General features: G+C 47.0%; 1 protein-coding gene across 1 annotated transcript; it reads right to left on the minus strand.

The window, feature by feature from the left end:
• Positions 1 to 2,647: 2,647 nt before the first annotated feature.
• On the minus strand, positions 2,648 to 22,403 carry LOC147894478 (transcription factor MYB1-like). The gene is made up of 2 exons (XM_087384731.1): positions 22,090 to 22,403; positions 2,648 to 4,325 (listed from the first exon to the last, which is right to left on the minus strand). The coding sequence occupies exons 1-2, from the start codon at positions 22,388 to 22,390 to the stop codon at positions 3,241 to 3,243; spliced, it is 1,386 nt and encodes a 461-aa protein (XP_087240857.1). The 5' UTR covers positions 22,391 to 22,403; the 3' UTR covers positions 2,648 to 3,240.
• Positions 22,404 to 26,754: the final 4,351 nt, after the last annotated feature.

The raw sequence follows: 26,754 nt of genomic DNA on the forward strand, positions 1-26,754 counted from the left end.
GGGTGTGACTTCGCGTGTGGATGGACAGAAGATGGTTGGGCCAGTTTTCTCAGACTGGTGTTCCCTTGAGGATGACGATGCAGCGAGGCAACACGCAACCTGATTTTTCCCGTGTAGGACCTGGAGACCTACTCCAGGCACTCATTGAGAGAGGCCCAGAGATGGATGGGAGTTTGGATGGGATTCACTGGTAGATGATCAGAGTGGTGGGACGTTTGGGGAAGGAGTGGCACATTGACTCTCCCAGTATCTTAGAGCAAGATGCCCCCAAATGGCGCCTCTGGCTTTGGGAGGGTAGGCCCTTAAGGGAATTCTAGTGGGATCCGGGAGAGTGGTTCTGGCCCTCCAGGGGTGGCCTTGCCGAGCAGGTGGACGAGGTGCTCTTCGTTTCCTACACCACACGGATTGACAAGAGGCTTCAGATGGATTTTTCGACGTGGACTCTTTCGAGGGAGAGGCATTGGGTGGCCCAACGTTCCAAGCTTTGGACGCAGTTATGGTCCAGTTGGCGGTCGAGGAGGATATTGGCCGCCCACGGAGGCTTGCCCATTGGCCCGTGGTTGGAGCAGATGCGGATGGAGGGACAGTATCACTGTTACTCTACTGGTTTTCTGGAGACGAATCCCGCATTGCCTCTAGAGTTGTCAAAGCGCAGTGAGGATTTGGATGGGAGCCCTCAGGATTATGACCCGTATGCAGAGTCTTCAGAGGAACTACACTTGGGGGATGGTGGCCTGGTTGACTGAGGGATGACACACATTCCAGATTGATGAGATCTCCCCAGCTTACCGGATACAGGGTCAGAGCATTCAGAGGAGAGAGCTCCATGAGGATACAGGGTCAGAGAATTCAGAGAATAGAGATCCATAAGCCGGTCCCTCCTAATAGACAGGCTCCTCCACCTCCAGAGGACAATCTATGAGAGTTAGTAGCCAATATCACTGCGTGGAATATTTGGGTTGCTCGCTGCAATCTGGTGATGGGTGAGCATCCACTTCCACCTTCGGCTTCCTTGGTTGCCATCTGGCAGGATATCATCTACACTCTCTACTCCACCTGAGAGCGTGGGACCCCAGGCTCTAGGGTAACTGTCACGAGGCATGCTCGATTCTGCAAGGCTTGGCCTGCAGGAGTTTTTTACATTTTCGCACCACGAGGGATTCGTTGGTTGTATAGTCCCCCCACCTGGCTGTTAGCCCTAGTACCAGAGATCCCTTAAGCAGTGAGCTAGGTTTCTCTGAACAAGCCGGTTTTTCTTTTAGCCTTTTTTTGATTTTTTCCATATTGAGCACCTTTGGGGTTGCTGTCTTGTATGAAGTCTTTCAAGCTTTAATAGAAGGTTTCTTTCTTTGCAATAAAAATAAAAATAAATAGGACTAATAAGATTGAAAGTTTTAAGATGCTTGTTTCTAAGGTGTTTTAGTTTATTAAGAATTCTTATGTTATTAAGTTAGACCATGTAATGTTACCTTTCGCAAAATCATGAAGACTAGTCATGTTTGACCTAGCTAAAAAATTAAACCATTCTCTATATTTCTTCTAACTTTTTTGTTTGATTTACCAAGCTAGACCCAACTAAATCACCTACCAAAGAGACGTGACCATCACTAGTATTTCCAATGTTGTTTCATGATGTAAGGTGATCCAAGATCACAGAACTTGTTTGCACTCTTGTTGCCTATCCCGAGGCAGTTGCTCCCTTGTTGTATCCCCTAACTCTAGCAAGAGAGGCTCAAGAGACGAGTTTGAGGAAGATGTCAGCGAAGAAGATGCCATGGAAGAGGTAGAAAGTAGTGAAAGATTCAGAGGATGAACAAGGGAAGGATACTCAAATCATTGCACCATCTCAAGAGGACACTAATCAAGGCAAGGCATTCACTATAGTACAACACAAGAGGAGACAATCCAAGGCTGCTACAGTACAAGTGAACAGTCCCAACCCCAAGGCTAAAAAGGGGCAAAAGAGGAATGTTAGATAAAGTGTTGACCTAAACACAATTGAGACATAAAGCAAACAGTTTTAGCTTTTACACCTCATCAACACCTATATTGCACTAGCACTTCCAAGTATTAACGCTGACTTATATCAAAACTTCCTCTTGCTTAGTAGGGGGATATAGTGCACTCAATACAAAATGCACAATTTATCCATCTATAACATATTAAATAGAATTTAAAAACAGCATCTTCACACAACATAATCATGATTACAAAAACGTTTTGGTAGAGGCGTGTTTTGGTAGAGGCACATACTCTTCCACTAAATCAATATAAAGATGGTGTTGTCATCTCTTGTTGGGATCATAACTTCTATTCCATATGATGCTAGCTGGTACAAAGTGCACTTCTCAAATAGTCCATGCTTATAGCTTCCACAATGTCACACTTCAACCTCTCCTTCTCAAAAATCTACCTCACCAGCATCGATTCAGGAAAAGAGCTGGATTCCATGAGCTGAAGACACAGGAAGAATGGGAATAAAATTCCATAAACCATATCTGCTCAATAGTAGAGATTTTATTTGTTGGAGTCCCTCTCAATCTATGTTCTAATCCGCCTGGTTTTTCAGTTACAATTCATGGGAACAGTCAGCCACTTTCTCACCTCCAACTAATTAAAGGAATTTTTATTTTTGATTGACTAGGGGGGCACATTCAGATGTACAAAACTTATCACCATGTGCTTACAAAGCATCAATCCTCGATTTGTACACTCGGAGACTCCAATGTCTAGCTCGTCCCGCAAAAAAGGGATGAGTCACAGTAAGTTCTCTTGTAAACCTTGGAAAGATAATTAGCAAGAGACAAGATCCCATATTTTATTGAGAAGTCGTTTGATTTGCAACTGTTAAGCTTATTGAAAAGCTCTCTAGACTTACTCAAGTACTGAATTCGGCAAAAACTGTGTTGGTTCTTCAGGGGTGTGTGATCCCAGGGAAAGTCTCATCTCTTTAGTAAGTCGAGACTTTCAAGAAGATGAATTCCTTTCCAAAAGGACACCCTTCTTCATTAAAGGACCACACCATGGCAGAACACACCATAAAAAGCCAGCTTCTATATAGACAGCACTGTACTCATTTCTTTCAACTTAACCCTGAAATCTCTGTTTGCAAGTAATTTGCGAACAAAGACCGAGTACAGGAGACACAACCTTTGGGAACCTATATCTAATAGCCAACGAAGGTAATGATGAGCTAGCTCAGAAATATTGTCCACTAGCAATGCTTTTCTCAGTGTTCAATTAGGGCCTAGGTTCACTTGCCTGACGAGCTTGTACTGCTGCCATTGTATGCTCAGAAATCTCTCTTGCAATCATTTCTCGCATTACACCAACCAAATCGTTACTTTGCCCAACTGCATTTTTGTGCTGATCCGAAACAATTTCATTCTTGTGATGATGCTGTAGTTCAGGGCGTAATATAGGCAACATCATTTGCGAAATTACATTCTGAATTGCAAATGATGAACTTTCTGAAGACTGTCCTGCTGCAAGCTCTAGCCGTTCTCTGGACATACCTCCTGGCTCAAAGGGGTTGACACAATTGCTGCTATTGGTGAACGATTCTTCCGCGTACTCCATATATTCCGGTCCCATTAAGGGTGTCTTCGGAGAAACAGAGTTTTCGCTTGCCTGAAGTGAGCAGCAGCCGCGGCCACATTGACTAGGCACCTCAGGTGTGTTCCAGAACATGAAGGGGTTCGCAAATGCAGGTAGACCACGTGAAGTGAGATAAGACCAATCTGCCTCAAAACTTGCAGGGCTAGGGGAAGGAGCAACAATTAGCTGTACAGAATTGTTCATTTGACCTCCTGTTGCATCTGCTGATGTTGTAGCAGTCATTTTGGCTTTGCCTGCAGCCATAGTGCTATAGCTTGTGAAGGCACTGGGTCGAGGGATTGGTCTAATAATAGTGGCTACAGGTGCCTCTTCACTCGCTTCGCCAGTCAGGGTTCTATGTTGTAACTCCTGCAGTTTTCCTTCCTTCAAGCTCGTAGCAGATTGCGGCTCAGAAAATGCCTGCTTAGTTTCTGTAGATATGACACTATCCTCGAACTTTACAGGATCATCAGTCCCCCCGTCTGAACCAGTTTCATCGCAAACAAGCCGGCTTTTATCTGTATCACTCAACTCTTCCTTGAGTTTGTCCGATCCATCCGAAGAAAATTCCTTCCGTCCCCTATCATCACCAAGGTACTTCCGACGAAGGGTTGAATTCCAATGGTTTTTTATTGCATTGTCAGTGCGCCCGGGAAGCATTCTAGCTATCGATGCCCATTTATTTCCATGAATGGCATGAGCTTCAACTATCTTCTGGTCCTCTTCCTCTGCAAAACAAAAATCTTGGTCATAAGGCAAGTACAACTAGAATAAAGAGATGCCTTTAAGCCAACTAAAAACTACTTCACTACGCTGTGCTCATTACAAGTCAATCCTGACACTATGATTAATGAGCATAGAAAGATAGCACGAGTACAATGGGGAGGATGGGATTAATTAGAAACTGGGGGGATCAAACAGTATTTGCATTTAACTGAAGCACTCGTATATTCAGGATTTCTATGACTTATTCATAGTTAGGAGTATTGAGTTTTACCAACCCCAGACAGCTTCCACTCTGGTTCTCCAACATTTTAAACGGCCTTAACAGTGGAAAATTTCTTTATTTCTGAACCAGCCTTATCTTTTCTTTTCTGTAAGCTCTTGCTTTGAACACTTTCAAGGCAGTCACAATTCTTGCATTCAATGAAACAGAAAGAAGAACCGGTTAGCCAAGGAGAATTTTCTCAGGAAGGAGCTCACAACGGCAATAATTTAAGAAGGTTAATTTAACTACTCAATTTTAATCTCCAAATATACAGTGCACATTATTGCTATATACCAAAGTGAAGCAAAACACAAACAATAAACAAAGAGCTCAACAGAAGGAATCTTTTGATGACTACCTGACCCTTTCCAGTATAGCTTGCAGAACCCATATAGGGGTCCTGTTATAAATTGAGCTCAAAATGTACTCTACCATCTGTTGCACTATTCACAACTGATACTTGTATTTATCTCCAAATGGAGTTCATCTCAACTTCCACACCTTGACAAGACTAGTAAAAAAACAATAATATAGCTTGAGATATTTTAGAAGAAAAAGGCAGAAAGAAAGGACAAAGAGAAGAGAAGTGGACAGGAACAGAAGGGGGGGAAACCATGGGGGGGGGGGGGCGGGGAGGGGGGGCGTTTGAGGGGCAGATTATGTCTTGGGGGAGGGAGTAGGTAGAGGGCAACACAAAACCAAACTCAAATAAAATTAGCAAATGAAAACTTAGTAAGCAAGGCAAGGTTTAATTCCTCAGTACCAAACATTAGCTGTCAACTGGATATCAAAAGATTCTAGACTTTTTTTTTCTTTTGGCCAAGTTGAGCTGCTGCTCCTCCCCATCTCTTGCTGCCCCCTCTCCCTCAGCCCCTCCCTCCCTCCCCCTCCCTCGCCCTCAGCCCCTCCCCCTCCCTCAGCCCCTCCCTCCTCCTCCTCCTCTCCCTCTCAACCCGCCCCCTCCCCCCTCAGCCCGCTCCCCCTTCCCTGCCTCTCAGCCCTCTCCCCCTCCTCCACCCCCTCCTCTCCCCCGCTCCCTACCCCCTGCCTCAGCCTGCTCCTCCCCCACTCCCTACCCTCCGCCTCAGCCCTCCCTCTACCCCACTCCCTACCCCCCACCTCTAGCCCCCTCTCCTCTACCCCGCTCCCTACTCCCCGCCTCAGCCCTCTCCTCTCCCCTGCTCCCTACCCTCCGCCTCAGCCCTCTCATCTACCCCCCTCTCCTCTCCCCCGCTCCCTATCCCCCCACCTCAGCCCTCTCCTCTACCCCCCTCCTCTACCCATCCCCTTCTTTTACTTCCTGTCTCCCCCCTCTTTCATTCTCCCACAGCACTTTTTGGAACGGAAGGAGCCTCAAAAGTGTTTGAATCGGCCTCCTCATCTCGATTAGCGATGGATATTTCATCAGCCAATCCTATTCCACCTACACCAGTTGCAAAAACTATTACATTTTCTGAAGCATGTTGCAGCAGCTCAAGGACGTAGAGATTGAATGCTCTACCACGTTGATCGCACGCATCTTCGGGTCTCACCCTTCCAGATCCCAAGCCAGAGACTAGATGCTTGTGGCTCTTCCCCTAGACCTCACTCCATGACTTTTAGATGTTCGTCTTCTGGGACGAGGTTTTTCCCAGGTTGTCTTTGACACTCCAGAGGCTGCGAGCACCTTGCTCAAAGCTGAGATTTTACACCTGGGACACACGAATATTTTCTTTGATGCCTTCAATATTGGTTTCGACCCAGTGGAGGCAGACAAGGAAAAATTTTCGCTCTTCATCAGATTTCCCAGGCTTCCCTAGGTTTACCATCGACTTCTTGTTATTAGGGAGCATTTCGGTGTGGTTGCTGAGATCCCCCCCCTCCTTGGTTGCTGTTGACTACTACAGAGACAACTAGGGCTGATGGGATACCTAGAGTTAGGGTCCTCTGTAAGGATCCTAACCTCACAATGGACCATGTTATGCTTCAGCGCCCGGATGGTTCTTTTTTTGTAGGCAGGCAGGACCAGTGCAAGATATGCAGGACCATTGGACACCGCCAGGAATTTCCCCAAGAAGAAGAAAAGGCCCAAGAAGCCTTCTGGTACAGCAACCACCCCACGGCCTCAACAGGGGGGTGGTACAGGTCCAACACTTGCTCCTCGGCCTCGACAGGGGGGTGGTACAGGTTCAACACCTGCTCCTTGGCCTCGACAGGGTGGTCCTCCTCAGGGTGGTGGTACAACTCCTACTCGCCAGAGTGCTCCTCATCAACAGAGCACTCCTTTGGTACCGCCGCCTGTTGCCTCCGATACCTCACGACCTTTAGGGCATCCGCCGCACCTCGTTGGGTTTCGGTTCGTGTGCAAATTCCATCTTCAGTTAACAAGGTTGCATTAGTTGACTTTGCTTCAGTTCGGGCTGTCCCTCCAGTCTCACCTCACACAGCACGAGACGCTTCAGCTTCGACCTCCTCCCCGGTTGTAGCTTCTCCCCTGGACCTAGTGGGTCCCCCTTTATCGGGTTCGGCGGTGCCATCCTCTCCCCGTTCTTCAGGTAGGATAGGTGTCCGCGGCCGTTCAAACACAGGGTCGTCTTGAGCAGTCCTCACTTCCTCCCTTGGATAGGGGGAAGGGGGTGGTTTATACTATTGATCCTCTTCCCTCAGAAGGGATCCTTCGCACTCCGGTGTCTGGCCTGATTCACAGGAACTCATTTTCAGCTCTGGCAGATGCTTCAAATTTCCCAGAGGAGGAGTTTGTGCCCTCTACTTTTGGTGAGCCAGTGATTGGGTTTCTAGTTGAGAGGGCTTCTTCGTCAGCTGGCAAGGTTTTTTCCCCTATTGATTTTCCGCCACTTGGTTCCATTCCTCGCTCCTTGAGCAGGAGGTATTCCCCTGTTGAGGGGTTTGTTTCCGCCACTACGTCGGGTAAGGTTTTCCATTCTACATCCTCCCGTTGATGAGAATTGTTAGTAGGAACATACAGGGCCTAGGTGGCGTCCCACATTGCCGCCGCAAACAGCTGATTCGGGATCAACTTCATCCAGGTGTTACTGGGGGTTCCATTGATGTCTTATTTATTCAGGAACACAAACTGGATTCTAGGGATTGTGCCGAGTTAGGCAAATTGCTTTTTCTGGCCATACATTTTGGTCGCCTACCTTGGGCACTAGGGGAGGCACTTCTATTTCAGTTTCACAGTCGGTTCTCCCCTTAGTTGTTGGACACGGAGTCATTATCCCCTCTAGGGCTCAGTGGATTATTCTCTTGATTGGAGGGTGTAAGGTTAGTTTCCTCAACCTATATGCCTCCAACATTAGAGGGGAACGTGTCATTATGTGGGAGGATTTGCTCTCTTGGGCTCCCATTGCAGATTCATGGGTGATTGGAGGTGACTTCAACATGGTTGAGTTACTATCACATAAAAAAGGGGGTAGAGAAGGAGGACTTCACTCTTTGGAGAGAGCAGCTTGGGATGCCTTCCTTTTTCACTACTGTGGCAGAGATACTTGGTTGGATGATGCCTTTCTTATTCAGCCACAATCCCTCCTGTTCTCTTGGTCGAACAGGAGGCAGTAGATGCCTATTCATGCACGCATTGACAGATTCTACGTAGATGATTGGACACTAGACAGAGGTGGATCGGTATGCATTGTTGCTGGGGTTTCCACTTCAGACCACTTTCCGGTTGTGCTGGTTATCTCAGAGCCTCACTTGAGAGGCCGATCTGCCAGCATCAGGATTCCAGATGCCTTGTATACAAAGGAGGACCTTACTGAGGCAGCCTTGCAGATATGGGTTTCTCATGTCCAGGGTGGGCAGCCATCTCCATCACATGTAGCTGTTGCCCTTTCTGGTATTAGTGACTTTTACCACTCGGTTGCTAGTACAAGGAGATGAGATATTCTCATCCGTGAGATTGGTATTCGCCAACAATTGGCAGGTTTGCAGAGGGAAGAGTAGAAACGGCCTTCAGATGCTTGGATTCAGGAGTGCCTTGCTGCAGCAAGGGCTCATCAGCAGACATTGCTTGATTAGAGAGCAGAGTATGCCTTTCATGCACAGGAGTCCTTCTGGATACAGATGGGTGGCAGAGTACAATAAACACTTTTTCTCTACTCTTGGCCCTAGACATAGTAGAGAGAGTGTATCCCAGCTTATTGACTCACACGGGGTTTTACAGACAGATCCAGATGATGTCATGCGCATAGCTTCGGATTTCTATGCCGCCCTTCTTACTGCAGATCCTGACACAGGATAGAGAGGATGCTAGACAAGTTATTTGGCAGAGCATCCCTAAGTTGGTGAAACCGGATATGCATGTTTTGCTTGATGCACCTTTCACAAACACAGAGTTTAGGACTGCACTTTCAGCCTTTCACAAGGGCAAGTGCCAGGTTTGGATGGCCTCACTCCTTCTTTCTTCATTGCATTTTGGGATATGATTGGAGACTACATTACATCAGCCCTGCAGAGCGTTTGTGACTCTGGCGAGATGCCCGGTCGCTCACAGAGGGTCTCATCCACCTTATCCCGAAAGGGGGTTGCAGAAATTTAGTGTCCCAGTGGAGGCCTATCACACTTTTGGGGGCATGTTACAAGATTCTGGCCAAGGCAATCAGCCAGCCCCTTCTCCCAGATTTTATTCATGACACTCACATGGGATTTGTGCATGGCAGAAGCATTTTTTATAACATCTTCTCCTTTTAGGAAGCTTTAGAGTGGGCCATGCAGAGCGGCCAGAATTTAGCCATTCTACTCTTGGATTTTGAGAAAGCTTATGATAGAGTAGATTGGGGCTTTTTGGAGGGCACCCTTCTACGTTATGGCTTTACAGATGCTTGGATCAGAGGTGTTTCCTCTTTGTACAGATCAGCCCATAGCCAGGTGCTTATTGGTGGGGTAAGGGGTGAGAGATTTCAGATTTCCAGATCAGTCGGTCAGGGATGTCCCCTTGCTCCTTTTCTTTTTTTGTTTGTGGCTGAAGCTATGAGTATCTATATTAGATCTCAAGATGACATCTTTTGGGCTGAGACTTCCCATCAGATAGGAAGAGGAGTTACTTGACAGTGAGTTGGTAGATGACACAGCAGTTTACTTGGATGCCACACCACAGACGCTCACTTCTTTCAAGACATCATTGGATTTATTTTGCTTGGCGACGGGGGCGCAGATAAATTGGCATAAATCCAATGGCTTTTGGATCAGCGACGAGGACACTCCAGATTGGGGGCTTGACATAGGTTTCACTTAGGTTCAGAAGGGTGTGCCAGCTAGGTATTTGGGCTGCCAGGTCGGCTTGGATATTTCTTCCATGCAGTAGTTTGCTCCCGTGTTGGAGAGCATCAGGAGGAAGCTCCTTTTTTGGGGCTTAGCCAAGCTGGACCTTGCCTCTAGAGTTGTGGTGGTCAACCAGGTCCTCTTGGCCATGGCCTAGTTTGTTTGTTCTTGCTGGTGCCGTTCTAGGGATTGCATCATTCAGCTTAGGAGACCGATCATAAATTTTCTTTGGAGTGGGCTTGATGGCACAGCAGATGCATTAGCTAGGGTAGCTTGGGAGACCCTCATCCTCCCTACACAGGAAGGGGGTCTCAATATTATTGATCCAGATTTACAATGCAGAGCTTTACTCTGCAAGATGGTGGTGCGGGGACTTATGCCAGGGCAGGAGCCGTGGAAGGAATTTTTTATTAGCAGCATACAGACTTGCACACCTTCTTCAGGAGGAGACTCGATGAGCAATATTAGATGGATCTTCACCGCAGCACACCTCAGGTCTCCTTCGTCCCCTCTCATGGTAGCCATTTTGAAAGCATGGGCCAGCTTTAGGAGCACTCTTCGGAGGATTCCCCCTTCCTCTCGTGAAGAGATTGATAGGCAACCGGTCATGTGGAATGACACTATTTTGGATGATCTTGGCAGACCACTCGGTGCTTCACACTACCTGCAATGGTCCAGATGGGAGAGGGGACCTGCCTCATCTCTAGGGTCATGGAAAGCTTTCCGGAGGCTTCCAGAAGAGACTAAATCTCTGTTGATAGGAAATCTCAGAGGGAGTGCAGGGAGGATCTTGCAGATTGAGGCAGCCCTTCCAGTGGATTGGGTAGATACAGATGATATGCCTCTCACTTGCTCCACTTGGGCAGGTGCTTTTACGAGAGGGGGTATTCCTCTTCAGGTTTTGGCCTTTTGAGATGCACATGGAGATGCCTTGGTTTTTGATGTGCATGATGGTGACAGATTGTTCAGGTCCACAGAAGATCTTGCTTGAGTCTGCCTTTCAGCCTATCAGGGTTGTAGGTCTTTTGGAGCAGGGATCAGAGTGGTTCCTTGACCCAAACCCCCGGCTTCTCTCCACTAGGTCTTGGAGGCTTTGGCTCTACGGGGGAGTTCCCATTAGGTATTTGCAGTGGGACCTTGGAGAGTGGGAGTGGATTGACGCAGGACATCGAGAGAAGAGCATCCCCTTCTTTCGCTACACGGTCAGTAATGCCAGGAGATTCTAGCTCTGTAGTAGAGGTTGGAGACCTTCCAGAGTTCCTCATTAGGAGGCATTTGATATCACTGCGGATTTGCAGAGGTGCTTCTGGAGGAGACTCTGGAAATCCCACAGGAATAGAAAGATCACTCTTTTCTTTTGGCTTTCTATCCATGGTGGGATTGCAGTGAACTTTTGGAGATCCAGATTCGGAGCCGACCCTACTTGCCCTTGTTGCCTCTCTGCTTTGGAGACGATTCAGCATTGCTTATGGGATTGTAGACAGGCGAGGATGATTTGGATGGGGGTAGCCAGGATTTTCAGTCACTTTGTGCACTCCCCATTCTTTATGACGTGGGGCTCAGTGGCTTGGCTTTCTCTTACTAGGCCTCAGGTCTTTTATGAGAGACATGACTCTTCTCGGGCCATTTCAATTCGACGTCATTAGGTTGAGTCCTGTTCTTTGGATGTGGAACCACACCTTCCTTTTGCAGCAGTACATGCCTCTACCTCTTGGGAGCTATTAGCGAGCATAGCAGCCTGGCATATCTGGAGAGCCAAATGCATAGAGGCATTGGAGGAAACTCATGTTCATCCCTTGCACACATTGGCTGGTATCTGGACAGACACCATACATACTTTGATGGCCGTATGGACGAGCATGCAAGGAGACTCCCGTGCAGCCTCAGCTAGGAGGGCTTCTTTCTTCAGGGAATGAAAGGATTCTCCTTTCTTCTCTGAGACTTTTACAGGGTTGAGGTGGCACTTTCAGCCTCAACCTTGGTTGTTTTCCACCTCATTTAGAGGGGGTTTATTTATCCTCATGGTTACATGATGTATTCCGCTTTGAGCTTGCTCTCGCGGGTTTTTTCTTACTTAATAGAAGTCTCTTTCTTGAAAAAAAAAAAAAAAAGGAAGATTCTAGACTCTCTTGAAGGAACCCCATTGCTCACTAAGGTACCGAACCTAAAACAGAGACCCAAGAGATTACGTCTTGGGGGAGGGAGTAGGTAGAGGGCAACACAAAACCAAACTCAAATAAAATTAGCAAATGAAAACTTAGTAAGCAAGCTGTCAACTGGTATCAAAAGATTCTAGACTCTCTTGGAGGAACCCCAATGCTCACTAAGGTGCCAAACCTAAAATAGAGACCCGGGATGATGATGATGATGATGATTACTTTTATCGTCGCGTAGACCAAACACAGTCTACGGGATCCCAAAAAAACAACATTACCATGCTCCTCGCTAAGGTCTCTTGTAAGAGACCAGTGTGTCTACATTGCAAAACAGAATGTCAACTATGTGTGTGAGGCATTCCTCTGCGTTCTCTTCATGGCTGTTTGCCTTCTTGTTCCTACATAGTTTTCCATACTCTTGGCCTTGGGATCCTGGAGGTTGTGGTTATATGGAGGTGCACCTATCAGGTGCTTGCAGTGGGACCTAGGAGAGTGGGAGTGGATAGATCATGGGCACCGAGAGAGGGGGATTCCTTTCTTTCGTTTCACGATTGATAGTTTTCTTTGCCGAACAAAAACATAAAACTTGCATGGGAAGGAAATAGGATCTTCGTGAAAGTATTCTGGGCATCCCACAAAGGCATGTTGTGCTGGTGCCACCACTTCTTGATCACCCAGTTAGCAGGTCCTTTCTACCCGAGGTGACCTGTCCAAATCCCTTAATTTACTGGGCAGACACTTGTACAGGTATGGCTGCACCATCTTATCTCTCCTCAGCAAAGAATCTTTGCTCAAGCTTGCATGCTGGCACCCAAGATCAAGAATCCATGTGGATGCTCCATGTAGGCCTCCTCCTTGAGGTCAATTTCTGTGTACCAATCTTAACCACCTGAAGTTACTGCGGAATCTCTTTCCATCACTCTGTCTGCAAATAGTCTTCTTTGATGATGTTTGCTGAATCTATCTTTGTGTTGGCCGCCTCAGCCTTCGCATTTGCTATCTCTACATCCACGGAATCCGGTCTAGCTGTGGAGCCATTTGAACCTAAATCTCATTCTTGCTTTAACAGTCTTTGGAAAAATGTCCTAGTTAGCCACAGTTGCACAGCTCGTGGTCCCGGTTGGATCTGGCCCTTTCACACCTTGAAGCCTAATCCAACTTGATCTTGCCAGTTCACCCTTTGCCGTTCCCTTTAGCCAACGATGTTCTACCATTTGATAGCTTCAACTATGTTCTACCATTGTTGAACTCTTACAGCAGCATTTCAGCTGCGATAATCAAGAATCACCTCACTACCCACTCCCTGATTGACTTCGCTCAGCAAGTCCCAAACTCTGTTGCACGACCAAGTGCTTAACCTCCCAGAACGCAACTACAGACCTTCCCTACAAAATGCAGTTACAGGTACCTTCCGGGCTATAAAAAGGGGACCATTCCCCTTAATCTTCCACCATCAGTCTGCAGCATTTGAACCTACAGTTCACTCCTACAACAAAGCTTCAAGTCACAGTTGAATGAGGAGTGCTCCAATACATAGTTGTAAAGGGGTAAAGGGAGAAAATGTTTTACCTCCTTCCACTCCTCTACATGAAGGCTCCGAGCCTTCACCAACAGTTGTAAAGCTAGAACGAATACACTACAGCAGAGAGCAGTTGCACCCAAGGAGGCTCTTTTTAGATCAAAGGCTCTATTTGTTTCTTGCAACGCCGAGATTAGCTGATGCCAATCATATGCTACACTTGTGATTCGCCTATAGGGACTGGTAAGAGAGCAGTTTAGCTCATTGTACTCACATTTGTGATATTTACCTGATATACCTCCAGCTCTCTACCTTCTCCATCCAAGAGCTCTCTCTCTCTCTCTCTCTCTCTCCTCCCCCCCCTCCAAATCTGTCCTATCCCCACCTTTCCCCAATCGACTAGTGTTTCTGCACTGGAATAGAAATGACACGAGACCCAAAACTCTCACGATAACAGTGGTCTACATCGGACAACACATTGGAGGAGCTCCCGTCTGCAGCTGCCTGCCACCGCCCGTCGCCATCACCCAGCCCCCTTGGCAGCGCTTCGCTCCCTTGGTCGCGCCCAGCTGCCTTGGCCGCGCACGCCCCTTGGCAGCGCCCTGCTCAGGTCGCCCTGCTGCCTTGGCCGTGCAGGCCCCCTTGGCAGCGTCTTGCTCAGGTCTCCCCCCCACTTCAACCTGTCTGCCTGCGCGTCGCGCCCCCCCTTCAGCCTGCTGTTTGGTCACGCGTCGCACCCCCCCCTTCAGCCTGCTGTCTGGCCGCGCCAGTCCGCCTTTCAGGCCCCCTCCCTTGCTTCAGGTTGGGCTGTTTCAGGGCCCTCTCCGGGACTGTTCGACTCGTATTCCGGGGAGCTGAGATCCTGGGCTGTTTCCAGGCATTGGCGGAGCTGTCTGCTTCAGCTTTGAGCGACCTGTTTGCATCCCACGCAGGCTGAAGATCGGAGCATTCATTATACAGATTTTTTGGGGATTTACTTGTGGTTGGTTGCGAGTTCTTGGTGGGTATTTTCAGCAGAGGTAGCTCCTCCCCTCAGGACAGCGTAAGCTGAGACAATGGAGGACACTAATGCCACTCCCGTCGCCGGAACTGAGGAGATTGAAGTCACAGTTTCTTTTCCTCCCGACATTATGCAGATGATTGAGGTAGCAGAGAAGGGTTTTCGTTCGACACACATCATTGGCTTTCTACCCAGTAGAGGCCAACAGTTACGTGATTGGGTGTACACCAGCATGGCCTCATTGGGTGTCTCAGTTACGGTTTTTCGATTGCTTGGCAGAGGGTACTTTTCTTTTGGCCTTCTGTTCGTAGAGCAGGCTCAAAGAGTACTTATGAGCTCACCGATTCAGTTTCAGAGCAGAGTCATCCATTTGTGGCCTTGGCGGAAGCACTTCAGTTCTACTTCCCCAGGACCACGACAGGTCTCCTTTTGGATGCTTTTCCCTAGACTTCCTGATGAGGTCAGCTCTTGTCGCAGAGCTGTGGAGCATATGGCTAGTGTGGTAGGTACAGTCATCCCTTTAGGTGCTAAACTTTCCTATGCTCAGTCACTTACTGGTACAGGTGTTACGAGGGTTAGCTCACTTCAGAGTTCCCCCCTCCTCGACCTTTGCCTACTTTGATTTCGTACTCCACTGGAGATGGGGTCCAGATGCAACAGAGGGTTTTGTACAAGGGTCTTCCAAATCAGTGTCTTTTCTGTCAGAGAGGTCACTTTATTAGGGATTGCCCCAGTCGTCGGCCTTGATCAGAGACTCCGAATACATCTCATCCTATGAGTGACCCAAAACCTACAGCTCAGCCTCCAGGGGTCTCTGAGCCTACTTCGACTCATTCAGCAGAGCGAGAGGAGACTCCTCTAGGGGAGCCTCCAGTGAACTCAGAGGACTTGGAGGTGCCTCCAGTGGAACAGCTTTCACGGAGAGCTCGGAGGAGACGGAGACAGAGGGAGAGTTAGCAGTGCAAGCAGCCCCAGGTACAAGCTCACAGATGGCAGAGAGTTGAGACACATGTGCAGGAGACCCCGAAAAGGGGAGATACAGAGGAGAGGTCTTGACACTATGCAGGAGATGGTAGCTCAGGGAGTTGAGACACACGTGCAGGAGACCCTGGAAAGGGGAGATGCAGAGGACCATCCGCAGGCAGGTCCTCACACTGTGCAGGAGACAGTAGCTCAGGTTTTGATGACTCTTGACACTTCTATCCCGGAGGTTTAGATCTTGGTTTCTGAGACAGTTATCCAGCAGGACACTGCTCAGGCTGCAGTTACGGTGATGGATGTCTCTTCCCAGCAGTCCATTGAGAGAGAGGTATTTCACGACACAGGTCAAAGTCAGAGCCCGTCCCAGGATCTCATGCGCCTGTATGAGGTTCCCTCGAGACCTCTTTCTCTTCCCCATCGCACAGTACCTTCTTTTGTTGCTATGTGGAGCGTCCTCTTAGACACCCCTCCCAGTACAGCCTCGTCCTCGCAGCTTTTCACTCCTGGTTTATCCAGATCTTTTGCAAGTGCGGTCACAGATTTCGCTCAGTACCCAAACAGGCGTGAGGGTTGGGAGATCCTAGCAGATGAGGTCGAGTGAGATTTTCAATCACCCATACTTACAGGCACCTCGTCGCAGATTCTTCCTCTCCCTCTCACCTATTCCAAGTGCAGAGTTAGGACAGCTCAGCCCTTTTCAGCTCTTTTGACTCCTAGACTTGACCCCAGGATGGTTGACAGAGATCTGCCCGTTGAGTTTTGGTCCTTTTTGGCTCGAGGGGTTTCCACAGACTCCCTCACTAGATTGGAACTTCCCAGTATTTTGTTGACAGTCAGAGGAGGTAGAGGAGTACTTGGGATCTGTTACTCTATCTAGAGAGGGGCACATTCTTTGTTTCTCCGCAGGTAGCTTTCGTTCTCGGGGGAGCGAAAGCTGGTCAGCTGAGCTACTTGACAGTGAGATTGCTAGACAGCTTTTGAGCATGACTCGGTTTTCATTAGTTCACCGTATTGTCGGCTCGCAGATTCATTCTTGCCCTAGGACTCTTCGACCTGGCTTTGGTGGCAGGGCCTTTCTGTTTCTGTTCTTTGAGGTTCAGGGAGACTTTGATTTGCCCAGGAGTGCTGGTTGGTTTGACTTTCAGCTCCTCAGTTCGCCCCAGAGTATTATTCCCTTGGATGGAACCATTTTACATGAGTTGGGGCAGATTTGGAGCTTGATCAAAGACCGACTTTGGATTGCACCGTCAGAGAGAGTCATTTGTGCCGCTGCCACTGGCATCCCCTCACTTCCATCCGATGTCTAGGCTGTCCATCATTTCTTGGAATGTGAGAGGACTGAACGGCCGCAGATTTATCTCAGATGCAGATGGTCGTAGATCGGGAGTTCCTAGATTGCAGTTGCTCAGGAACTCCCTTCGGTTTATTTCCTCAGGGTCCCCTCCAGATATTGTGCTTATCCAGGAGCATAAGCTCTCCAAGGACAGGATTGACAGATGCAGATCCTTACTCAGAGGATAGAGCCGGACATTTTGGAGCCCAGCGAATGGTACGAGGGGAGGGATTTGCATTTCAGTTTCAGCCAGGTGGGCCCCAGAGATCACCCAAGAGGGTACTCTAGTGGAGAGCAGGGCATGCTATGTTATTCTTTAGATTGAGAGCAAAGTAGTTGGTGTTCTCAAAGTGTATGCTCCCACGGATCCAACCCGCAGACGTGCTTTTTGGAGACAGCTCAGAGAGTCCCTTCCTCAGGCAGACACCTGGATTGTTGGAGGAGATTTCAACATGGTTGAATTCTCTGAAGACAAGTCAGGCCAGAGAGAGGGTGGCCTTTCTGATAGGGAGTGAGTGGAGTGGGATAGTTTTGTTTTGCATGCTGGACTTCATGATGCAGCTCGATTGGACAACTTTTGTCACTTGGCTGACAGTCTTCAGTTCTCTTGGTCCGGGGTTTTCCATGGCTCTCTCTCTTTGGTCAGACTTGACAGGTTTTATATTGGCCAATGGGGCCAGGCCAGAGGAGGACAAATCGGGATCCACCCGGGTTATGTTTTATCTGACCATGCTCCAGTCCTATTACAGATTCTCCCTACCTCTCGATTGGAGAGCACAGGCTTTGTGAGAGTTCCGGACTTTGTTTTTCAGGACACAGAGTTCGTGGAACGGTTGAGAGAGGCTTGGTTGTCAGAGGACACTCCTGTGGATCAGGGCTGGTTGATGTGGGTAGAGGGGGCTTTGGCTAGAGTCAGCATGGCCTGCCAGTTGAGGGCAAAAGAGGAGAAGGAAAAGCTCAGAATCAAAGATCGGAACGCAAGAGCGGAGGTATCCAGACTTCAGAGATTGATTCAGAGCTTTCCTCATTCTCTTTTCATCAGAGGGCAGCTTTCAGAGGCTCAGGAGAAACTAGAGGAGATTCAGGGTAGAAGGGCCCAGTTTAGGTTTTACTCCCAACAGACCTTCTAGATCCAGAAGGGGGATAGATGCTCTAGAGAGTTCTTCAGGGCAGTGGGTCAGAGATACTCTTCGGACAGTCTTCGTAGACTTGTGGATGAGGCCGGGTCTCTTTAGACGGATCCTCATTGTCTTGTTGAGATCACTTCTGATTTCTATTCCACTCTTTACACCGCCGATCCAGTCACCGAGGAGATGATCTGAGCCAGAGAAGAGATTTGGAGTCATGTCCCCCAGATGGTCTCAGACAGGAGGAGTCATGTTTTAGATAGCTCACTATCACTCCTGGAGATCACGGATGCATTACATGAACTGCCCAGAGACAGATGCCCGGGGGAGGACGGTTTGTCGCCACTTCTTTTTAGAGCTCTCTGGGATACGATCGGGCCTCATCTACTTTCTGCCTTTTCAGAGGCTCTCGATGCAGGATCTTTGGGCGAGACATTATGCACAGGTATGCTTTGTCTCATCCCGAAAGGGGGAGACAAGCAGTCCTACGTAATTGGAGACCCATTACACTTCTAGGGACAGCCTACAAGATCCTAGCGAAGACCTTGGCCCTTCGTTTAAAGCCTATGCTACCAGATATCATCAGAGCTACTCAGACAAGATCTGTCCAAGATCGGAGTATCTTGGATAATATCTTCACTTTTTGGGAGGCCACTCACTGGGCGAAGGAGAGTCAGCAGGAGATTGCAGTTCTCCTTCTCGATTTTGAGAAGGCTTATGACAGGGTGGACTGGGGTTTCTTGGAAGGCACTATGAGGAGGCTAGGCTTCAGTGATAGATGGATTTTATGGGTCTCCTCACTTTACTCTCATTCTTCTAGCAGGATGGTGGTCTGTGGAGGCACAGGACCGGCCCTATCCAGATCGGTACGACAGGGATGCCCGCTTGCACCTTACCTTTTCCTTTTCGTTGCGGAGGCTATGGGATACTTTATGCAGGCTACCAGTCATGGCACTTTGGGCCTTCATCTGCCTATCCGGTAGGAGCAGGAGCTTCTGGACACTGAGTTTGCTGATGATATGGCACTGACAGTCAGAGGAGATGCATATAGTCTTGCTACTGTTGCGGATTCAATTGACAAGTTTTGCCTAGCCTCAGGGGGACTTGTCAATTGGGACAAATCAAAAGGCATCTGGACTGGAGCTCAGCAGGATACCCCAGCATGGGGAGGAGACAGAGGCTTTGTATGGATACCCAGAGGCACCTCCATGAGATATCTAGGCTTCCAGGTTGGCATTGAGGTGTCCCCGACGCAATAGTTTGCCCCAGTTCTTGAGAGTATCTGGAGAAAGCTAGCCTACTTGAGTACGGCTAGACTCTCTTTGGCCGGAAGAGCGCTGGTACTCAACCAGGTTCTACTAGCGACTATGTGGTACATTGCGTCACGGTGGTGTTTTCATGCTGACTCGATTCGTCAGGTGAGGAGATTGCTTCGCAACTTTCTGTGGAGCGGTGGTGATGGTTCTGAGGACACTAGGGCTAGAGTTTCATGGGATACTATCACTTTACCTTTCTCACAGGGAGGACTTGGGGTTCTTGATCCGGAGATGCAGAGCAGAGCCCTTTTAGTCAAACTTCTTGTTAGAGGTTTGACTCCAAGGAGATCAGCCGTGGAAGCAGTTCCTATTGCATGGGATTCACCAGTGCACCTCCAGAGCAGTAGGTCAATGGGTATGTAGAGTCAGTTGGATCTTCCTGACGGACCAGCATTCTCAGCGTTCCTCACCACTTGCAAAAAGGCTTATTCAGATATGGGATCATTTTCGACAGCACCTCATCAGAGCAGTTCCCTCCTCCAAAGAGGAAATTGCCCGACAGCCACTTTACCATAACCCCCTGGTTTGGTACCAGGGATCTACCCTTGGTACAGACCTTAGGACTCCCTTGGCCAGATGGCATGCTCAGGGGGTTGTGACAGCCGGAGATTGGTTCAAGGGAGGTGTGCAGATGTCAGAGGAGGTGATCAAAGATAGACATGGGCCACTTGGACAAATTGTTGCCACCAGATTACTAATCATGAGAGCTATTCCTCAGGAGTGGAGGGATATACTTATAGATCCAGCCTATGTTGATCCCATTTCTACTAGGTCAAGTTGTTTTAGTGAGGCTGGGCTATGCATTAGAGTTCGTTTAGGACCGGCACCGTTTATTTATTTTGAGACGGACTTCTCTCAAAAGTTGTATCCCACTCAGCCCCTGGATCATCCAGAGCTTCTTTGGCAGAGAGTCAAGGTCATTGGTTGCCTGGGTAAGGAATGGGCCACAGATCCTTCCAGGTTGACCATTACAGAGGATATTAGATGGAGACTTTGGATTTTTCAGGGTCGACCTCTTGCGGAGCTTGACTGGGACCTAGGTGAGTGGGCATGGCCTGCTCCGGTGGCAGGCGTCCATCCTCTTTCTTTTTTCCAGTACTCGACGAGGGCAGGTTACAGGCTTCAGCAGAGAGACTCTCATCACCTACCATCTGCCTCCCAGCATTGGCACGCATAGGGACTTACTGCAGAGCTCTTGCTGAGCTACTGGACCCACTTTTGGGGCATCAGTAGAGCCAGGAAAGTCTCCTACTTTCTTTGGCTCACTATACATAGGGGCATACCTGTGGGTACTTGGCTCCAGCAGATGGGTAGAACCTCCTTGTGTATGCGTTGTCAGCTTGCAGAGGAATCTAGCAAGCATTGTTTATGGAGTTGCACCAGCTCTAGAGTGGTATGGACAGGTATCTTCAGGTTGTTCTCATATGTTACATCTGAGTCCTTTCTGATGACTTGGGGCGCTACTCTTTGGGGGAGAGGATCTGGAGCCTTTACTCTCTTTGAGTTAGAGCCAGGAGACCACGGTTTCTTCATGCAGCATTGCCAGAGACGGGGTCCCACAGAGGCCAGCATCATGGAGCCGCAGGATTTACTTTTGGTACCGGTACCAGCTCAGGATTCCATGCCTACTTCAGCTGCAGGGTCAGCCTGGGAGGTGATTTCCAGCATTACCCTATGGCGGATATGGTGTTTGCGATGTCCTTTTGTCCTTGGGGGCCATTTATGCACGGAGGCTGACACTCTCGCTTCCATTTGGGCGGAGATTATCTTCACTGTCAGGAGTCAGTGGGAGCAGTGTACAGGCACCTCTTTGGCAGCTCGTGGGAGACTTATATCCTTCATGAGGACATGGGACTGCTCTTTATTTTTTCACTTGACCCCTTTTGCGATGTCGTGGCATTTTAGACCACCTCCATGGCTTTTTTGCCACATTGTTGAGGCTAGGGATAGAGTACTTTCTCTCCCGCCTGTTGTATGATTTGTTTTGAATGGAATATATCACTCTTTTCTTTAAAACTCTCAGGATATCCTTGAATAGTGTCCCTAGAGGCTAGCTTACCCCTATGACAGCCTTAATCAATAAGAATAGTTACATTTGCACCAAAGTTGTTGTACAGTGGCTTCTAGACTTGTTCAACAAAATTACACAAATAATTCCCAGCACTTGGTCATCATAAGAAAAAGCATGGTAGTGTGATCTGCCTTATGTCCCTTTGCGATTCTCTCTCTCTCTCTCTCTCTCTCTCTCTCTCTCTCTCTCTCTCTCTCTTTGAAAAAGCAAAGGCCAAAGGTAATATCAGGTTTCTAAACACAAACGTTACAAAAAGATCTCCTTTTCATCTGCTACCGTTTGTCCTAAAACTTCATATTCTTTTCGGCTTTCATGACAAAAGTCCAGAGGTATCCGTGTAGGGAGCCGACATCTCCAAATTTTGATTAAATAGTAACCCAATCTTGAAATAAATCAACCTTTACATGGTTCGTAAGACACAAACAATGCCACCTTGTACCCTACAGATTCAAAGCCCAAAGCCAGTGGCTACAGATTAAAAGCCCCAACCCAGTCAAAACGGCATGAAGCTCCACAATTCCTATTTTCCATGAAAGTCTGCCTGTCGTATGGGCAGCTCATCCTGAAAATATAAATTCTTCTTACGAATTCTCCATCAACCGCACAAAATGGGCTGTTGACAAAGTGCCCTTAATCTACTAGAAGAAGAGGTATTGTATGAATCCCAACAGCCAAAAAGGCTTACAGTGTCGCAGGCTATTGCTAACAGTACCTCCAAAGAAGGAGCTGAAATTAGAAATACCTGTAAATGGCTTGCGCTTCACCCCGGGATTAAGCTGATTACACCATCGCAAGCGACAAGATTTGCCCGATCGGCCGGGGATGCCGCGGGCAATGAGGCTCCAGTTGCGAGCGCCAAATTTCTCGACGAACTTGCTGAGGACGGCGTCTTCTTCGGGGGACCAGGGACCCTTGATGCGCTCCTCAACCGAGTGCATACTGGTATGGAAGAGAGGGGGAGGTGTGAAATGGAAGGAGAGGGAGGTTGGGAGAGATGGGTATGGAGGAGGGAGCTTGGGAGATATGGCTATGAAGTATCCCATTCACATGAAGCCGGCTTTTATTGCTTAACGGCCCTAACCAACCACCACCTCCCCAACCGACACACCCCCCTTCCTCCCCATCGGCTCCTGAGTCCTCTTGGTGGTTTGGGCTCTAGCACCCCCCCCCGCCCCCCCCCCTCCCCCCCCTCAATGGCAGTTCCCGCGAACTTTGGCATTTCACAGCACACATGCCAGCTCCACCCCACAATTCCCCTTGATTCGTGTTTGCCCCATCCCAACATATATTTACGCCCCGTCGTTTCTGATGCTGCTACTGGAGCCCCTTGTTGTTGGCTTTTATTGCCTGCCCTACCACCACCGCGCCTACCACCACCGCGCCAACCGTACCACCCCACTCCCCTACCGACACCGGATGAATCTCCTTCACCCTGTTGGCCTCACCTCTCTCGAGAAGGCTCTATCGTTAAGGTTTCCTCTCAGAATGTCAAACCCCAAAAATTTGGTGTATTCCTTCTTGCGGCGTTGCACATTATCCGCACGTTGTTCGGCCATTTCTTTTGCTATTGGTTTGGAGGCGCGTGTTTTTCACATGCCAAAATGGGAATTTCCACCTCCGTGCATCGTGCCATGTGTTCTAAGACTTCTTCTCCCAAGGCAAGCCATTTGAATGCAAATTCAACTTGTTTTTAGCTAAGCTCTTGTTACATTGTGGTGAGAATTTTAATCGATTGAGCTCCACTTGTGCAGCTCCAACAAATGCATGCAAGCACCAACATTAAGATTAGGATTACTGTATACATCTGTTTGAAGTGTGGAAGGGAAAAAAGAAAAGAAGTCCAAAACTAGCAAAAGTGAAGTAAGCAACACTAGTGTTAGCAGGATTCAATCTACTCAATGATGCTTATAGATACATGACAGTTTTAAATCCATTGCTTTCAATTATAGAGATCGAATTTTTAAGTTTTCATTTAGTGGAACTCTGCTCAACCACCCATGGAATGTTTGAATGGTTGCTTATTTTGAAAATTTACATGGGATTTTCATGAGAGAAATTCGAATGTTGCAATCTCTTTGTAGGTATTGGAGTTTATTTGAGTTGAATATTTCCCCTTGGTTTTAGAATTTTTGTTGTTTAGAATTCCAACATTAATTAGGCAATGACAATGAAGCATATGTTTGATTGCAATGGTTATGATAAAGGGTTTGAATTTGGTAATAATTAATGGCAAAACAAGCGATATACCATTATAATAAAGCCTTCTTAGAATGGCACCTTCTTTTGTATGGAACATGATGTTGCAACAACTTCCATTGATCTCACCTAAGAAAATGAGAAGCAAAAGAAATCAAGTGATATGTGGTTACCATAATTTTCAAAATGTGTATGAATGTAATGATCATGTTGCTTGTGCTTATTGCCTTTAGCGTTTTTCATTTCAGCAAGCACTAGCATAGCAAGTAAGAACCAGCATCTTGAGAAGAGCAATTCATTGGGAGAGTCGCTTGAAAATCGTGGCAAAAATAGGTCATCCCTCAATATCGTTGGTGCATCAAGAGCTTTGGTTCAAACAGGAGATAAGCTCAATCCCCATACTTCGCAATAGGCAACCATCCCTTTTTGTGAGCTATTGCTTTGCTTTCAAAGGGAAAGTCCTAGTACAGTGTGGGACATATAAAGCGAAAGATGTCGCATACCCAATTTATATGAGGGTCAACTTGACGAATAGGGAATGTTGCTAGATAGTTACACTGTCCACCATGTATGCATACGTCCTTCAGCTAAAGGACGTCTTGGACATGGATGGCTTCTATAGGATTGAGGGCCCTAGAGCCACACAAAAAATAGAAGGGGAGGGGGAGACTTCTTCGGTGTCTCTTTGTGTTGATGCAACCATAAGCGTGATTAACGAGAGAGGCATTTGGGAGATTTGTTTCCATCCTAATAAATTGAATAGCAAGCACATGGCATGGGCATCTACTCTTGCAGAGTCATGAAGAGGTTCTATTACAACCTTGATGGATACAATTGCTTTTATGATTGTGAAGGTTGATATGGAAGGGTCTAGCTTCCATTATATTGTGATTGCTGATGGGCCAAATATGAAGCATGGCGTTTGCTATCAATAAGTGATTATCGTCTTCTTTTTTTGTCATTCTTAGCTTAGAACACTGTTCTTTTGTGTACTTATCATTTGAGAGGAAAAACACTCTGGCTAAGGTGATTCACGGATACAACGATGATGACATCATGATGTATGTTCTTAAGAGTGTGTCCTTCATGCATGGGAAGAACTCCCTCGGTGTCTTCAACTTCACTATATTGAGTTATGTTCTAAATGGACGCTTGCGTGAAAATTTGAGGGATGTGTTCATGTGCTAAGTTTCTGATATTGGATGCGACCAAAAGGTCTGAATTTGCTTTTCCTTCATAATCGTATGCTTTTCTTGAACTTATGCTAACACATGCTTTGTTCAGTTTGAACCGAGGTTTTTGGCACTCTTTAGTTCACAAACAACTTATAGAATATCAATGCAAGTCTTGCGGAGGTCTTTGAGTTAGTCGCAATCCTTCAAGACCTTTTTGTTACTCTTGCAGTGGTGCACAAGGAGTCATTCAGGTGCCTTTGTTGAGGGCTTGCATACTATGATGTACAACATCGAAACAATCAAGTGCTTAACTGCTTGGTGTAACTTTACCCGAGGTGCTCTTATGAGACATTGTTCCATATGTTGTTCACCTATCTTGCTTGATATGAGATAGATAGCTCCTAGCATTGGCCATAACTTGCTTCAACCATTATCCAGATTGAAGACACTCTTACAAGAGATAGAATTGCATGGTTAATCACTAACTCTTCAAGCTTACAATTTCCTCATATGCTTGTCAAGAGCATTCTGCGACAATAGATTTACTTTTCTCCATTTTGACACATGTAACTGCATGATGTTTTTAAGATAGATGTGCATGTAGCTCAAACCAATCACGTTTTGATGCTTAATGATTTTTTAGAAACCCAAATGCTACTATCCCATTGGTTGTTGCAAGAGCTAATAAGCATCAATATATAGCGTGGACTCAAGAGCATGAAAACCAACTGTTGTGCCTTCTTTCTGACTCGCCTCACTTGTTTACAAAGATAGTCAATTGCACAATTCATAGTACTCACACAAAAGATGTAGTCTAGAAAGCATTGTGAACAAGGTTTACCGAATAGAAGTAGTATCAGCAAGAGAAAGAACTAAGATTAGATGTGGTGGTAGGTGTTCATGTGCTTGAGGTTCTAGTGACAACATGATAACAACATCAAATATAGAGCAAAAGCACCTGAGAATTATACCATTCAACAATCATAGCAAAACCAACAACTAAGAGGCACTATAGATAGCTCTACTTGCTTTTTGTACCTTTCTCCTTTAATGAACATTCTTTGGGTGAGCAATTTCCCACATGGCATGACTTCTACCTCCATGGCAAGTATGTAATTGACAACGATCAAAATAAGTTTCAACAAAATAGCCTTTTTGCCTCTAGAAGTGGAGTACTACTACCACAACACCACTTGCACTTCATTGGTCAACATAGCCTCTGAAAATAGTGTTCATGCATTTGACCTTGAAATGTGTTCGCACACAAAATCAAACCAATTCCATCAACAAACATACAAGTTCATGCCCAACATTGTATACCACAAAATGGTTTGAAAGATGAACTCAAAGTAGTGACTTATCCTAGATGACATAATGCTTAAAAAACGTGTTGACACAATGTTTAGGTTGCACTTATTCGTGTTCGGTAATGCAGGCACAAGCAAAACATTCACACTATTTCTTTTAGTGCAAGCATTACTTAGGCAATACTTGCATAAAGAAACCATCAATGTCAACCTGCCCAAGGCATTGCTGCCAACTTAACATGGTTAAAGCTGCTTTCAAACATACACTCATCTTTGCATTTACCACTCATGACATTGAACTATACAAGCCTTTTAATGGACAAGCTACAAACCCTTTTAGCATTGTACAAAGACTTGAAACTAATAGTGCTTGATGAAATTTTGTTGGATGGCCAAAACACTTTCTATGTGCATGCATGAACTAAAAGATAATCACTTAGATCCCTTCAACAGTGTCAATGTTGTGCTCTGCGGTGACTTGTGCCAAGAAAACCCCATAAAAGACTCATGGATTTTCTACGAGTGTTCCATGTCCCTTGCAATGCTCCCACTATTCTCTACTCTGAGCTAAAAAAGCCCTTGCACCAAAGTGATAATTGATTCATTCAACTTCTAAAGAAGATCAAAGTGGGTGAACAATCCACTGATGACCTAAACACATTGAACATGCTATACCTCTGGCATCTAGCACACAAAAAAAGGGTAGCACACCTCTTCTACACAAACACA

Source organism: Dipteris shenzhenensis, chromosome 14 (genome assembly GCF_047967505.1).
Source record: "Dipteris shenzhenensis isolate YYH24624 ecotype China chromosome 14, Dip_SZ_1.0, whole genome shotgun sequence".
In the NCBI taxonomy this organism is placed as follows: Eukaryota; Viridiplantae; Streptophyta; class Polypodiopsida; order Gleicheniales; family Dipteridaceae; genus Dipteris; species Dipteris shenzhenensis.

Excerpts from the sequence above, each read along its gene's own strand:
- LOC147894478 (XM_087384731.1), bottom strand. The coding sequence starts at position 22,390 with ATGGGATACTTCATAGCCATATCTCCCAAGCTCCCTCCTCCATACCCA. Across the intron at positions 4,326-22,089 it reads GAAGCGCAAGCCATTTACAG|AGGAAGAGGACCAGAAGATA; the intron begins GTATTTCTAATT and ends TTTGTTTTGCAG.